Genomic DNA, 17,500 nt, shown 5'->3' with positions numbered 1-17,500 from the left:
ATTTTTTAAGAACATAAAAACGTAACACTAAGCTAACATCACCAAAAGAGCTACAGTATATAATAACGGTGATTTTCTTAAGATCACTAAATTTTGATGAACGCAAAAATAATTAGCAGTTACGATAAATAAAGATACCAATATCGATGTGAGTGGTGTCTAGACTATAGGAAATGAAGGGATATGTATCAGTAGTATAAAAAAGTAGCTTGGATTAAAATGCTTTATTTGTTCTGGAAACCTTTACAATACCAGAGAATACGTCCCCGCCAAATTTATAGATTAAAATGAGTTTGGGTGGTCCAGGTATTTCGAAATCAATAATCGACAAACGAATAAGCGAATAATTTACTTTTTAATTATTCTTTGCAAGATATAAACGTCATGAGTCACAAAGTGGAAAACAAGAGCAAGACGAACGATTCAAACAATTCTAACATAGATACAGATATTTGTGTGAAATTATAAATAAATAAATACTCATTATGGCAGACATGTGTTGGCGACCCGTCAAAAGTCACGGCTAAATATTTAGATATATATGCATTCACGCACATGTACCCTGTCTCACCAGGGTATGACTACTCGCTCTCCCTCTACCCGGGGGATGGGAGAGACCAAATAGTTATATATATATATATATATATATATATATATATATATATATATATATATATATATATATATAATGTGTGTGTATATATATATGTATATATATATATATATATATATATATATATATATATATATATATATATATATATATATATATATATATATTCGGGAAGAACAGATGGAGTAGGATGAGAAGTGGTAGGAATAATGATGACACCAAGAGCAGACAAGGCATTAACCAAATGGAGAGCTGTAAATACTAGATTGTTACTTGCAAAATTTAAATGAAGGCAGTGCAATATGAATAGTATAGTTTGCTATGCACCAACAAATGATGTCCCTGACGAAAAGAAAGATGAATACTATGAAGAACTGCAGAGTGTAATAGATGAGATCCTAGATAGAGATATGAAAGTTTTGATTCGTGCCTTCAAAGCTAAAGTTGGAAGCAATAATCAAGGTACAGAGAATGTGATGGGTGTTGAGCGTCTTGGGGAAGTTACAAATGAAAATGGAGCACATTTTATAAGCTTCTGTTCAACAAACAATTTTGTCATTGGAGTCACTCTATTCCAACACAAGGGCATAAACAATTATACATGGACTTCAACATGTAGCAATTACAAAAATCAAAAGATCATACAGCCATTAATAAAGGGAGAAGGACGAATTTGAGAAATATAAGAAGCTATAGAGATGCAGATATTGGTATGTGATCACCAACTCCTTATTGCCACAGTGAAATTAAAACTGAAAGGCCCAACAGAAAATTAGATGGAATATATAGGTTTAATACAACAACGCTTCTATACGATGAGGACAGAGAAACATTTGCAATTGAATGTAGGAATCGAATTGCAGTCTTAAAGGCTTTGAGAGATGAAGAGCAGACAATTGAGGAAGAATGGTGTGATATTATGAACATATATCAGTCAGTTGGTAGTGAAGTTTTGGGACACGTAATTACAAGGAGAAAGCCATGGATATCAAAAGATACGTGGGATACTATAAAAAGAAGAGAAAGGCCGAAGTTGATAGTTGAAAGTTTTCGAGGAAATAATGTAAATTACGAGGTAGAACATGCTAAGTATTCAAGCATTAATAGTGAAGTCAAAAGAAAAGCCAAGAATGACTGGATATAGTATTTATACAGGAAAGCAGACGAGGCCGACAAAGCTATGAATTCAGGAAGTAGCTATGGTGTAAGAATTGCTCATAGATTTATTAATGAAATCTATACGAAATCTACACGGGAGCAAAGATGAAGCAGCATATACCCACCAAAAAGAGGGATGGATCTGTTATAACAACAGAAGATACAAAAAAGCAACGTTGGATGGAAAACTTTAGTGAGGTTATGAATAAGAGATATGAAGGGAATAATCTGACTGATATACCTGAAGCTGATGAAGACCTTGATGTGCCATCCATGAATGAATTCAGTGTGTTTGAAGTCGAAGCTATCCTCAAGACACTAAAGAGATGGAAGGCCCCTGGATACGATGGAATAACTGCTGAGATGATACTGGCTGAAAATGAAGGGACCCATAGAATACTTAACAAGATTACTTTGTAGATTGTGGCATGAAGAAGCAAAACCTGGGAATTAGGAGTGTTGCTGAAAATGGCTAAAAAAGGAGACCTGACTGATAGCTATAATTACAGAGGCATCACACTTACGTCAGTTATCATGAAAATTTATAGTATACTTATTCTAGAGACTAGAGAGAAAGTCTGATGAAAAGCTGAGACATGAAAAAACATGATTAAAAAAGGTAAAAGTTGTACTGACCAAACTTTCATTTTGAGACATGTTGCAAAATAATGCACATTATATAGAAATCCACTTTTGATGGCGTTTGTAGACAATGAAAAAGCCTTTGATAATGTGCACCTGCCAATTTTGTGGAGAGTCTTACGTTATTATGGAATTCCTCTTAAGTATGTAAATTTGATTAAGTCCGTTCATGAGCATAGCAAGTACAAAGTTAATGTTAATGGAGTCCTATCAAATGAATTTCAGTGAACAGCGGAATTCTCACAGGGAATGAGTTGTCACCTATGGTCTTTATCATCCTTATGGATTTTGTAATGCATAGAGCAGTTGGGGATGATGGAGAAGGATTGGACTGTATTGGCAACAGGAAATTAGCTGACCTAGAGTATGCTGATGACGCTGTCCTTTTTAGGACAACACCACAGGATTTACAATGCTTGCTTACCAGAATGCATGAAATATCACACGAGGTTTGGCTCAGGATAAATAGAAGAAAGACTGAGATGATGTGAACGGAATATGCAATGGCAGATGAAATATCATTGGAAGTAGAAAGGATTAATAAGGTATAATTTAAATATTTAGGAACGATAATCTCTAATACAGGGTCTTTAGAATTTCAGTTTAATGAAAGATTGAAAAAAAAATTCAGACAATGGCTAGGTTAAGTAAAATGTGGAAATCAAATCACCGGAATCTACACATAAAAATCAGACTATATATCAGTTTAGTGAGATCAGTGTTATTGTATGGACGAGAGTCGTAGCATGACGATGAAACATCTCCAACAGATTTAGTAGATTTCAGAACAAAGCCCTCAGAAGAATATTGGGAGTTAAATGGCAGGACAGGATTAGAAATGAAACTATAAGAGAGATTACCAGAGTGCCATATGTGGATGAGATCATGCTGAGGGGTAGATGGAGATGGTTTGGGCATGTCCTTTGCACTCCTCGAGAGAATTAATTCACCAAACATTTTACTGGGGTCTGTAAGACACTATAAGAATTGGAAGACCCAGGACCACATGGCTCAAGACTATGAAGCATGAGGTAGATGACGATAAAAGTATTGAATCAAAAGTTCAAAATAGAGAAGACTGGCGAAATCTAGCCGAGGCCTCTTGCGTCAATAGGCGTAGATGATGATGATATATATATATATATATATATATATATATATATATATATATATATATATATATATATATATATATATATATATTTATATATATGTGTATATATATACACATATATATTCTGTATTTATATGTGTGTATATATATATATATATATATATATATATATATATATATATATATATATATATATATATATATGCATTTATATATGTATATATACACATATATACTGTATATATATATATATATATATATATATATATATATATATATATATATATATATATATATATATATCCATCCCAAAACTGGCTCCTTATTGTAAAGGGGAGATAATTGTTGGGTATAGCAGACAACATATAGGTGGTAATCTAAAATAATCTTGTGAAAGTAAATAGAGATGAACAGATAATATACGAATATATACCTGAAACATTACAGATAAAATTTCGGTAACAAGAGAGGGCCGAGACGATAAGTCCCTTTTCCCAAGTACGAAACCATAACGTGCCAAAACACGGAGTTAATTGCCCACAGAATACAGTTAGTAACCACAAGAAAAACACATACGAATAAAAAAATGCCGTTTATTGTATGAAAATTGTCATTATTCCCAATACGGCGCTTTGGTCGGACAGTCCATTGCCTGTGAAGATTCATAAAGATTTTTAAAATTTGCTATAATTTTCAGTAAAAAACAAATAAATAGTTATAAAGTTTGGAGTTCGTAGTTCTTAGCCGTAATTGGCCTAACAATACATACATATCAATTAGAGACAAAATCTAATACTGATGTTAGTATATGAGTGTGCACCTTTCTTTTCTTGTCGATCTTCGGTAGCCTAAGTAACCGTTCCATCTAAACAAAGGTCACAACCTGGCTAGAAAATATCTGTACTCGATTTCAGGGTCTTCAATGGAAAACGTGCTAAAAATATCAGGTAATTAAAAATTACAAGATTTAACATATCGGTCTTTCTATTTACCTACATCAAGGTGATTGGGACTCGTATTAGTTTCCATATTTCTGTAACATATCTCTCACTACAGTTACAAGGCCATTTCATTCACTTAACATGAAATGATCTAGAAAAATGATGAGTAGAAAATAATGTGTAGCAAACTTTCCCGTTATACTTATAATGATATTTCCATTTCATTACGAAAAATATTTTCGCTTCATTCATTGCAGATTTAAACTTGCACCAACACGAGAGAGAGAGAGAGAGAGAGAGAGAGAGAGAGAGAGAGAGAGAGAGAGAGAGAGAGAGAGAGAGAGAGAGAGAGAGAGAGACATAATTATCACTGAGTATTACCAAGAGGTAATAGATAGCATGTATAGATAAAAAAAATCCAATAAAACCAAAATCTTGGAGAAAAAAAAACTTTTATAAACAAAATTGACCAACAAAAGTGAATCAAAGATATGAAAGGAAGAAAGGTGTAACCTTGAACAGACAAAACAAAACCAACACAGACTAGGAGAGCGGATGGAAGTAGAAGGGCGGTCGTAAAATAAAAGCATATCTTCATCACCAACCCACCCAACGTGAAATATACACCAATAAGATACCCTTACGACCTCAGGAAGGAAATAAGATTGAGGTTTTCACCAGCCATGGTAACAGCCAGACGAGACAAGTGCGCATGTATGACACCTGGTGTATTGAAAATGACCCAAGGCCGATTCACACTACGTTAAACCGTTTCTGTTCCAGCCGTTATGACCATCGTCATTATCTCCAAGGTCTATAGACCTTGATTATCTCGGTACGATCCAGGTCCCTGTCCGACCGTCGTGAAATTTTGATTTACTCAAAATACCAAATTTCGATTTTGTCTATAGAAAACGTCCCTGCCTGGTGATCTGCTGGACTAGGGATCGAGACACGCTTAAGCTCCGATTGTTTCTTATACTGTTTGAACTTCACCAACCTTGTGAGCTAAGGATGGCGGGTTTGGGGCAGCCATTGCCTGGCCTTCCCAGGTATAGTTGGGTGGAGATCATATCCCAGGTATAGCTTGGGTGGAGATCATATGTACATATAGTCAGTCTCTCGGGGATTTTCCACATTTTAGGGCATTGTTGCTGTCCCTCACCTCTGCCATTCCTAACTAAACTAAAACAAAATCTCATCAAGATGAAACCCTTTCTAATCTCAGAAGCAATAAGTCATCGAACGCTCAAAGAGATTAAACAGATAAATTGGAAATGACTTCATACTGCATTTAATGGAAAAAAAATAATCACATTTAATTGAATCTATTTAATTCTATCAAGAGGAACGATTCAAGGAGTTTGTTTCAGGATATAAAGTTGTTCAACACGACACAAAAACATAGAAATATTCTCCGTAAGGATATCTGTAAAATAATTTGGATTGAAAACAATCACAGATGGCCTATTTACCTAGTTTGTTTGCTGCTTTACGAACTAATCTTCAAGTAAAATCATATCCATTAGTTCGCCGGCACTCACTTGCTAGTTGCTATTACCTTCCCAGAGTTGAGAGCGTTAAGGTCAGCTAGAGTAGTAGTGTTGGCAGACATTTGAACTTGATGCACCTGCACAAGCTCACTGATTTTGTAATACCTGAAAAGGTACTACATTGGATCTTTCTCTCTGGTTACGGTTCGCTTTCCCTTTACCTACACATACAACGAATAGTCTGGCCCATTCTTTACAGATTCTGCTCTGTCCTCTTTCACCTAACAACACTGAGATCACCAAACAATTCTTCTTCAACCAAGGGGTTAACTACTGCACTGTAATTTTTCTGTAGCTACTTTCCTCTTGGTAAGGGTAGAAGAGACTCTTTAGCTATGGTAAGGAGCTCTTCTAGGAGAAGGACACTCCTAAATCAAACCATTGTAACATGGCCTTCTTTCACTGTCTTGGCTTAAGAGTTCTCTTGCTTAAGGGTACACTCGGCCACACCATTCTATCTAATTTTTCTTCCTCTTGCTTTGTTAAAATTTTTATAGTTCATATATAAAATACTTATTGTAATGTTGTTACTATTCTTAAAATATTTAATTTTTCCTTTGTTTCCTTTCCTCTCTGGTCTATTTTCCCTGTTGGGCCACCTGGGCTTATAGTATCCAGCTTTTTCAACTAGTGTTGTAGATTAGCAAGTAATAATAATATCAATAATAATATACTCCGAATTTTTTTAGCCAAATGTTCCATCCATACGAGGCAAGGGGGCTATTGAAGCGTAGTATATAGTGACTTATTACTTGTCGGGGTTGGGCAGTCGCCAGGCCAGGTAGGGTTTTAGAAATAAAAAGAGCATTGGCCTGCAGATGTTAGCCGAGGCCTTGCGTCAACATCACGAGTAATGTGAATAAGTCACATGTACGGGAAAAAAAATGAAAATTTACACGCGACAGACTGTCGGTCGGAATCTGTCGAACAAAATCCGGCATCCAGTGGACGGTTCTCGGATAATGGTAGATGCCAACCAAACACGTGAAACTTTTGGACGTGCTAAGTAAAACGGGAGAGAGGAAGTCTGGGACGTGGCGCCACGCTGTTTAGGCCGGTATGCGATAAAATGCAAACGCGGTCGGGGCTCGAGACCGTACATGAGTGAATGTACAAATTTGTTCTCTAGTCTTGGGTAGTGCCCTAGCCTCTATACCGTGGCCTTCCACTGTCTTGGATTAGAGTTCTTTTGCTTGAGGGTACACTTGGGCACGCTGTTCTATCTTATTTCTTTTCCTCTTGTTTATTTTGAAGTTTTTAAGTTTATATATAAAAGATCTAATTTAATGCTGTTACTGTGCTTGAAATATTTTATTTTCATTATTAATCTCTTGTACTTTATCTATTTCCTTATTTCCTCTCCTCACTAGGCTATTTTTCCCTGTTGGAGCCCTTGGGCTTATGGCATCTTGCTTTTCCATCTTGGGTGGTAGCTTGGCTTTTAATAATAATAATAATAATAATAATAATAATAATAATAATAATAATAATAATAATAATAATAATAATAATAACAACAATTCGGAGCTTATCAACCTAGATGAAAGACACACTGAACTTCAGCGGCAAATGAGGAGAAAGGCATTAGACAAATAACGAATATAGTATTAATATCCATATAAATAATTTATTTGGCATAACACGTACCAAATATACTATCAATATCTGTATGGATAATTTATTTGACAAAATATACACCAAATATACTATTAATAGCCTTATAGATAATATATTTGACAAAACATAAACCAAATATACTATTAATATCCGTATATATGATTTATTTGGCATAACATATACCAAATATACTAATAATATCTGTATGAATTATTCATTTGACAAAACGTTACACCAAATATACTATTAATATCCTTATGTATATAATTTATTTGACGAAACATATACCAAATATACTATTGATAACTGTATGAATAATTTATTTGACAAAACATATGCGAAATACACTATTAATATCTGTATGAATAATTTATTTGACAAAACGTTACACCAAATATACTATTAATATCCTTATATATATAATTTATTTGACCAAACATATACCAAATCTTCTATTATTATCTGTATGAAGTATTTATTTAATAAAACATACACCAAATATACTATTAATATCCGTAAATATAATTTATTTACCAAAACATAAACCAAATATACTATTAATATCTGCATAAATAATTTACTTGACAAAACATATACCAAATATACTATTAATATCCGTATAAATAATTTATTTGACTAAACATACACCAAATATACTATTAATATTTGTATAAAATCTTTTCTTAAAATAGTTTTGAAGGAAATTATCAAACCCTGTACGCTATAAGCTTATCAAACTAAAAATAATACATTTGGTTATGTTCTTCTATCATAATTGTCATATGTAAAAGGACAAATTTCCTGGTTATAGCACCTAAATGCGTCGTTTAAAGTCACAAATTGCAAGGGTAGTGCACTTGCAGGAATATTGATTCTTTTTATTTAGATTTTTCTTGCATTTAATGCTCTGATTACTATGTCTCTCTTCTCTAAATATTTGATAAATGTTGATTTACTGGCTTATTCATCAGCTAAGTTTATATCCATGATAAAATTAAGCTAGAAACGAGTAGCGCATCACAAATTCTAAGGATAATTTGTCTGTTACCGGTAAGAACAAGCACGCATTTTCAGGACACGATAACGTCATTTGGACAATCAAAACCTTTGGTCTCAGATAGACATTCGCACCGGATCGTGTTGTGTGATTACATAAATTTTTTACGGTGCCATAGAGATGGATTGATGGTCCGAACAAAAACGGGTCAAGTTAATCGGCCTTGCATACATAGCGTTCAGTTCGCACATCCTCAGTAGCCTTTGCGAATAATGGTCGTGAGTCATGGTCTCGCATTCACACAAGGACTCGGTGAAGAAAATGAAGAAGACGGGGAAGAAACACAAGGCCATGGCCTTTCTTCGTAGGGAAAGAGAATTCGGACGAAGTGGAAGGTCAACATTACTGAATATCCGGTAGACAACATATATTTTCAAATTTTATTCCTTGTCTGTCGATTCTCTGCTGCCTGCAGAGTAAAGAGATGGAACCAAGGGTGACCTTTATCAAACAAGAAAAAAGAAGACATTAAAAGTAAACGATCACATCACAAAATGTTATACAATCAGACTGGAGGTCATGGCTTGAGCCGAGTGACTTGTCGATCTGACGAATACGGTTGCTTAACTAAAGACCCTCTATTCTTAGAATCTTGCTTGAATTTCCAAGTAATACATTGCAGAATTTTTTTTTTTTTTTTTTTTTTTGATGGGCACAATAGTGAGTATACAACTTGATACCCGGTGTTCCTCAGTGAAGTGTTCTTGGCCCCTTAATATCCATACTATATACATACATGTGGTATGGTCTAGAAACTTGAACGCTAACAAATTTCAAAGTGAAATTGTAAATAAGTCAAGGACCACTACTCTTCAATATTTAGATCTACGCATTAATACATGTTCATATTTTTACTGTGATTCTTGATTGCAAATTTACTTTTGAGAAACATATTCGGTGCGTTTCTTCTTCAACTGCACAAAAAACAAATGGTCTTTCAAGATTCTCCGTAATAAATCTACTTTTAAGAAATCTTTTATTTCATTCTTTCTGCTTACAGTAAGGCTAAAAAGGTGTCATAGATAGGGGGTTGAAGGGACGCTTAAAGGAAGACTAAATAGAGGAGAAAGATAGGAGGCCAAATGAAGCAAGCTTAAAGAGCGACTAATAGGGATGGCAGACAGGGGGTCGAAGGAACGCTTAAAGGAAGACTATAAAGGGGTTGCAGAGGAGGGATTGAAAGAACGCTTAAAGGCGATTTAGTTCTGTCGCTAGTGCACATATCCCCCTAAGGATACAAAAGCATCTTAATACCATGTTTGTAAATATAAAGCATATCTCTAACTAGTGTTTAGGAAGTGGATATTCTTTACACTTATCAACATCAAATAACAATTCTAAAGAAAGAAATCAGCAATTGCTGAAGCAATATGAAAAATTTGATCAACATTTTCTTTATAAGAAAAAGTGAAATTATGGATAAAGCTTTACCATGGCACTGACACTATTTTTTGAACTCATGATAATTAATGTAAAACCAACCTTAGTTGATGCTACCATGATGCAACATAAAACTTTCCTGAATGAGGACATTTTCACGATAAACGATGAATACAATAATAATCTTAAGCAAACCACTGGAAAATTAAGCATGAGCATATCATGCCCCCTTCAGTAAACGGATGTAGATGACCGTATTCTATATGACTTCAAAAAGTTTCAACTTGGTCTTATCTCAAACTTATTATTTCTAAAATGATTCTGGTATGGTTGCAGAGATGTCAAAGAAAAGTGCTTTTATAACAAGTTTTAGTTATGTTCAAACGTAATATCCTTAATTATGTCGCAATACAACTCCTGCGACAAATGGACATCTACCATGAAGTTAAGTCAAGTCAAGTCACGTTGCATCCTACCATTATCATTAATTAAGGTCCTGTTACATCCCATCATGCTGTTACCTGAGACAGGTTACAATCTACGAGGTCGACACTAAGGTGAAATTAGAATAACATTTTCTCTCTTAGACAAATCAGAAGGAGTTCGGTTTGAACCCAGTTACATATCGACCTGACGTCCGTGGTGGGAGACTTCAATACACAACAAATAAGGATCTTACAATATCAACAACTATTCACCTGGTCATTCACAGCTTGATTCTGTAGAGATACTCATATATATATATATATATATATATATATATATATATATATATATATATATATATATATATATATATATATATATATATGCGTATGTGTCACTATATTTTGACATGAAATTGTTAATATAACACATCAACGATTCAAAAGTTGGAAAAAATGGAAAGCATGAATGGAACAGTCATAGTATTTGTGTGCCATTCCTATTAAAGCGAAATAGTTTCATGGGGAAACATATGTACATACAATATATACAAACACGTGCACACACACAATAAATATATATATATATATATATATACATACATATATACATATATATACATACATATATACATATACATATATATATATATATATATATATATATATATATATATATATATATATATGTGTGTGTGTGTGTGTGTGTGTGCGTGTGTGTGTGTGTGCGTGTGTGTGTGTGTATTTGTGCGTGTTTGTTTACATTTATTACCCTACTATCAAATACAACCAACAGTTTCAAACCTTTTACTTTCCATATTAACTTTAATCGAACATTCTCCCTGGTTACCATTTTATCCTAGAGGTCTTATTTTTCCTCATATCAACTTTCCGCTTTCAGGTCAGCCAATGTAAAATGGACTACTACCATCATAGTAGTAAGCACCGCTAACCAGACAATGTTAACTTAAGAAGTGTCAATGACTTAGGATACAACTAAATCACTGAAGGGGCTAGAGGGGGATTATGGATCATATGTTCATAAGACATTGATTACATAACATGCAAACGATCAACTGATATCAACGGGTCGGTCACTTCTTCCATCATTGTAGTTTGCACTAAAGCTATCATAATATCCGCATTCTCGTGCCCCTCCATGGAATGGGAATACCCAATGGAATTTGTGACACCAATTCCTATTCCCTTAGCTTTAAAAATATGAATGAATGAATGAAAGCCTAAAATAAATATACAGTAGTCTACTAGCGTACGCGACCCGTCCAAAATGACGGCTAAATATTATGATAGATATATATATATATACACACAGGCACATACAAATTCAACCCATCCTAACTACAACACGGCAGGTGTGGTTTCCGAGAGACCGAGTAGTTATACGTCTATCAATGCCACTCAACGGGACCAGAAAGAAATTTATGTTTGTATGTATGTATGTATATATATATATATATATATATATATATATATATATATATATATATATATATATATATATATATATATATATATATATATATACATATAAATACATATATATATATATATATATATAGAGAGAGAGAGAGAGAGAGAGAGAGAGAGAGAGAGAGAGAGAGAGAGAGAGAGAGATCAAAAACTGCAAAAACAAAATCAATACTATGCTACTGCTAAACCTATCCCCTTTTGCGATATAATAAAGACACTTTTAAATATACTTACATTTGCATGAAAAAATTAAGTCTGAAAGTCTTGTCCGCTTTCATACTTCGGATGCCCTTTGCGTAAATAGGCGTAGGAGGAAATGATGATGCGAGTCCTAAGACTGAGAATACTTGATAAAAACGGCTCTGAAAAGCATAAGTATCATCAAGATCAGCAATCTTTGGTGGCTGTCTCATACACATCCAAAGCTTACTGATTCTGTCTTCCACATTTTTTAAAATCTTCTTTACTTTAACTCCGTCTTAGTTTAACCAGCCTCGTCATTCCTTTTATTAATGACTAATGGTGGATTTTACGTTATCCGGTACTTCTTATATTATGGTTAATGATGTGATTTTTATTTACAATGACTGTTTGGACAGAATATCATGGGGTAAACACTAGGAAAAAATTATCATGAAAAAAAACCTAATCCAAAACTTCTTAAAAATATAGAAATTATGTGAAAATGATAAATGATAAAATGGCTAAAATATTATTGTGAGATATATTGGTATAGGCATCTAAAAAGTCAAAGATGCATAAAAGTTCAAAATTTTGCCATAAATATAAACCTTCAAATGAATAAAAATAAAAATAGGGTTGCAGACTAAGTTTGTGTTATTAGAGTACGCAAGTAAAAAATTCACTAAAAGCCAAAATAGTATCTTAAGGATACAGCCTATGTTCCTATCACATTAAGGATATATTCATACACAGTACGTATGATAAAAGACGTACATAATTTCATACCCACTAAAAATTCCCTATTATATTAAAATGCAAACAATAACAGATCACACAGTAATACAAAACGGCAGGCGAGGGGAAAAAATAAGAAAAACACAAGAAAATAAGACAATGGAATAAAAAATTGCGAGATAAAGAGAGTGACCAAAGGTTAAATATACAGCGGTGCATTTCACGCTTGACGAGGTGTGTGAAGCCTTTATAATACACCCATCACGATTATGGCCGCGTTTAGGAAGAGGGACACTGAGTGGGAGTATGAGGTATGAGGCAAGGGATGGCTCCTCTCATTCAAAATCAGAAACGCTCTCAAGAGTGTGGGATGGTGATGGGGGGTGGGCGTACCGCCAAATTTCTACAACGTAGCACTGACAGACAATCGGTTGTCACTCTGCAACAGCGCATGACAGGAAGTCGAAAGCAAACCTGAAAAAGGAGAGGAAAAATGGAGAAGGCAGGAGCTGAGAGAGCTGTACTCTTTCGATCCCGTTTCTTTGTGCTTCTGACAACCGACGGCGTTGAAGGAGGGAGGGAGGGAGTGAATGAGGGAGGGAGGGAGTGAATGAGGGAGGGAGGGAGTGAATGAGGGAGGGAGGGAGTGAATGAGGGAGAGGGTAGGATTAGAAATAGAAAGAACTGACAGCCAGCGAGGGTACTTAACTCAAATCTTATATCCTAAAGGAAGGGAGAGATTCACGTGAAGGAAAAGGGGAGAATCTTTGGGGGTAAGAATGCTTAAAGGGGGGAAAAAAGTAAAGAAAGAAACTGGAACAGACTGAAATACTTCACATGCAAGCGCGCATGACAACAGCAAGGCTCTCAGGCGGGACAGAATAATGGAAGCATGAATCATGACGGGAGAAACATTTGACAGGGGAGAGAAAGATTAAATCAGGTAAAGCGAGATCACCTTCCACCCAGTCACAAACCCAGATTGGATTCACAGACACATGGATAATACTTAACGTCTTGGAAAACATTCACAAAAGTGAAGGTCGACCCTCTATTACTATTATTATCATTATTATTATTATTACTACTACTTGCTAAGCTACATCCCTAGTTGGAAAAGCAGGATGTTATAAGCCCAGGGGCTCCAACAGGGAAAATAGCCCGGTGAGGAAAGGAAACCAGAAAAAAAATAAAATATTTTAAGAAAAGTAATAACATCAAAATGAATATCTCCTAAATAAACTATAAAAAAACTTCAACAAAACTAGAGGAAGAGAAATAAAATAGAATATTGTGCCCAAGTGTACCCTCAAGCAAGAGAACTCTAACTCCAGACAGTGGAAGACAATGGTACAGAGGCTATGGCACTACCAAAGACTATTGCAAACATAAAATTCGTATTAGATTCAGGACTTATTAATAAAAAAACGCAATAATTAATTGATCAAAATATCTTACTTACACTGCCAGTATCGTCGCAAAAATATGCTACAGTACCGCAGATACAAATATATATTGAATAACAGAACTGAATATAAGTAGTAGGTACTGAATGACTTCCTTGATTCAGCACTCGTCTTCAAATCATGGACACAATCAAAGACATGCCAACACTCATCCAGATATCGCCTCTCTCTCTCTCTCTCTCTCTCTCTCTCTCTCTCTCTCTCTCTCTCTCTCTCTCTCTCTCTCAATGTCAGACGAACTTGGGGATTGGGAAATAAAAAGCAGAAGATGCGGAAAACTTGCATTTCATGTATCCAGAACCTTAACTTTCCTCTATTTAATAAAGGGATGAAAGAAAAAAATTTAAAAAAAATAGGAAATTCCATATAGAGTAAGGCTTCTGTAAACCTGGTTTTATCCTACCCTTATTTCGGCCACAAGATACATCTGCAGTAATATAACTCTTAAAAATTAAATTGGGTAGTACCATAGCCTCTACCATGGTTTTCCACTGTCTTGGGTTAGAGTTCTGTTGCTTGAGGGTACACTAGGGCACACTTTCTGTCCTATATATCCTCCTCTTGGTTTTCTTTTTTTATTTTATATAGTTTATATATAAAAGATCTGTTTTAATGTTACTTCTGTTCTTAAAAGTATTTTATAATTTTCATTACTTCTCTTGTAGTTTATCTATTTCCTTTCGCCACTGGGCTATTCTGTATGTTGGAGCCCTTGGGTTTGTAGTATCCTGCTTTTCCAACAAGGATCGTAGCTAAGCAAGTAATAATAATAATAATAATAATAATAATAATAATAATAATAATAATAATAATAATAATAATAATAATAACAACAACAAAGTTATTGGACATAGAGATAAGTTTTAATATATAGTAATAAATATTAGTATTGCTAAAAATGAGCAAATGCTTATACTGTATATCAAAACCCAAACCAGACGTTACATAGTACAGAAAGGTTCTATGAAATAGAATAATATATACAAGAGAGAGAAAAAGAAGATCACATTAATAGAGAAAATTTAGAAAGGTAATAAACACATATGTATGCATTCAGTGATAAAAAAATTAAAGAAGTGGAGTGATATCCTAAGAGAGCATCAAATAATTGGCAATGAAATGGTGTCAATGTCAAATCTCATTAAATTCTCCTTCACTGCTTTTCTTTTACTTGATCTACACAAAAACATAAACGTCTTGATCGACAATGACGTTAATATTTAACAGGGACAATAAAATCCCCATTTCTATAAATACAATAACAACAATTTTCAGCAATAATCCTCTGGACAATTTACATTAGTAAAGTGAAATACAAGCACCAAAATTGGCTTCTCAATCTATATCAGAAATTAAACAAAACGTACACATATATTTAGTCACGAAAAGTCCACAAACCCCCCTTGTAAAAGTTATCTTTGATACCAATTGGGAACAGATATCATGACTAAAATAAACGAAAAAAAAAATAATAACGTTGGTGACTGGTCTTAGAAAATTAATAATAAAAAAAGGAATAAAGATTACAAAAGAAGATTATGGTACCAGAAGCAAAGACTAGTTGGAAAATGTTTTGCATATAAACACCCCATGCAGAATCTTTACATTAACTACAGGTCACTAGCAAGAGAGACTAAATTACACGCACACAAGTGCTGTATTAAAAGTCATTTGTTTTGGCATAACAAGTAAAATAGCAATAAATGAAAGAGAGAGAGAGAGAGAGAGAGAGAGAGAGAGAGAGAGAGAGAGAGAGAGAGAGAGAGAGAGAGAGAGAGAGAGACTCTGAGAAAGCGTTTTGAGTTGCAAAGAGTTGCAAAGATTTTAGATGTCTCAATAATAATTTTTTGTCCATCCGCGGAGAATACATTGGATATATATATATATATATATATATATATATATATATATATATATATATATATATATATATATATATATATATATACACACACACATATATATATATATATATATATATATATATATATATATATATATATATATATATATATATATATATATATATATGAACTAAGAAAGATACCCATATACACATGCCTTCCCAGAATGTGAGAACTGCCACGAGAACTGCATTGGTGAGGAGTGCTGCCATGAAGAATGTGCCGGAGGATGCTCTTCGCCTCGAAACGCCTCCGCCTGCGTGGCCTGCAAGCACGTCTTTCATAACGGAGCTTGCGAGAAGGCGTGTCCAATGCAAATGTACAAGGTAGGTTTTGCGTCCCAAATACATGTACTAGATAAATTTCGTTTCGAATGTGCATCTCAAAGATAGGTTTTGCACATTTAAAGTTCAGTTTTATGTTTCATACACACGTACAAGGCTACTTTCGTGTCTCATGCGCATGTACTGTACAAGGTAATCTTTATCTCTCAAACAAATGTACACGACAGATGTCTAGTCTATCATACATATACAAGGCAAGCTTCGTGTCCACCTAATATGTACAAGGTAAATTTCTCGTCCTTTGTATATATACGAGTTAATTAAGCTGCGTAACCCATACTCATATACCAGGTATTTTTCTCGTCATATATGTATGAACAAGATAGATTCCATGTCCCATACAAATAGATAAGGTAGGTTTCATGTCCCATATAAATGGACAAGGTAGGTTTCATGTCCCATACAAATAGACAAGGTAGGTTTCATATCCCATACAAATAGACAAGAAAGGTTTCATGTCTCATACACATCTTCAAGGTTAGTGGCCCATACTATGTACAAGGTGGGATTCGGCATCCATATACATGTACAAGGTAGGACTCATGACCCATATACATGTACAAGGTACGTTTCAAGTATCATGCACATGTACAAGATAGGTTTTGTATACCATATGCATCATCAAGTTAAGTTTCAAGTCTCATAAAAATATACTAGGTAGGGTTAGTGGTCTATATACTGCACAGGGTTAGGTTCGTGTGTCATGTCCCATCCACATGTACAAGGTAAGTTCAATGTCCCACCCACGTATAAAGTAGGTTCAATGTTTCATCCACATGTGCAAGGTAAGTACAATGTCCCATCCACATGTGCAAGTTAAGTTCAATGTCACATCCACGTAAAAGGTAAGTTCAATGTCAAATACACATGTGCAGGG

General features: G+C 34.3%; 1 protein-coding gene and 1 long non-coding RNA gene across 2 annotated transcripts in view; one reads left to right on the top strand and one right to left on the bottom strand.

Annotated features, from left to right (window-relative positions):
* LOC137615207 (insulin receptor-like) overlaps positions 1-17,500 on the top strand; it is a 291,314-nt gene that overhangs the window by 239,430 nt on the left and 34,384 nt on the right. The window contains exon 7 of the mRNA XM_068344865.1: positions 16,445-16,605. Coding sequence (XP_068200966.1) covers positions 16,445-16,605 — 161 coding nt within the window. The remainder of the gene's footprint in view (positions 1-16,444; positions 16,606-17,500) is intronic.
* LOC137614642 (uncharacterized) lies at positions 8,873-12,354 on the bottom strand. The gene is made up of 2 exons (XR_011039114.1): positions 12,226-12,354; positions 8,873-9,136 (listed from the first exon to the last, which is right to left on the bottom strand). It is a non-coding gene; the product is annotated as an uncharacterized lncRNA (long non-coding RNA).

This window comes from Palaemon carinicauda, chromosome 21 (genome assembly GCF_036898095.1).
Source record: "Palaemon carinicauda isolate YSFRI2023 chromosome 21, ASM3689809v2, whole genome shotgun sequence".
Lineage (NCBI taxonomy): Eukaryota > Metazoa > Arthropoda > Malacostraca > Decapoda > Palaemonidae > Palaemon > Palaemon carinicauda.
The sequence above is the reverse complement of the archived record's forward strand: the minus strand, read 5'-3'. Positions and strand labels throughout refer to the sequence as shown.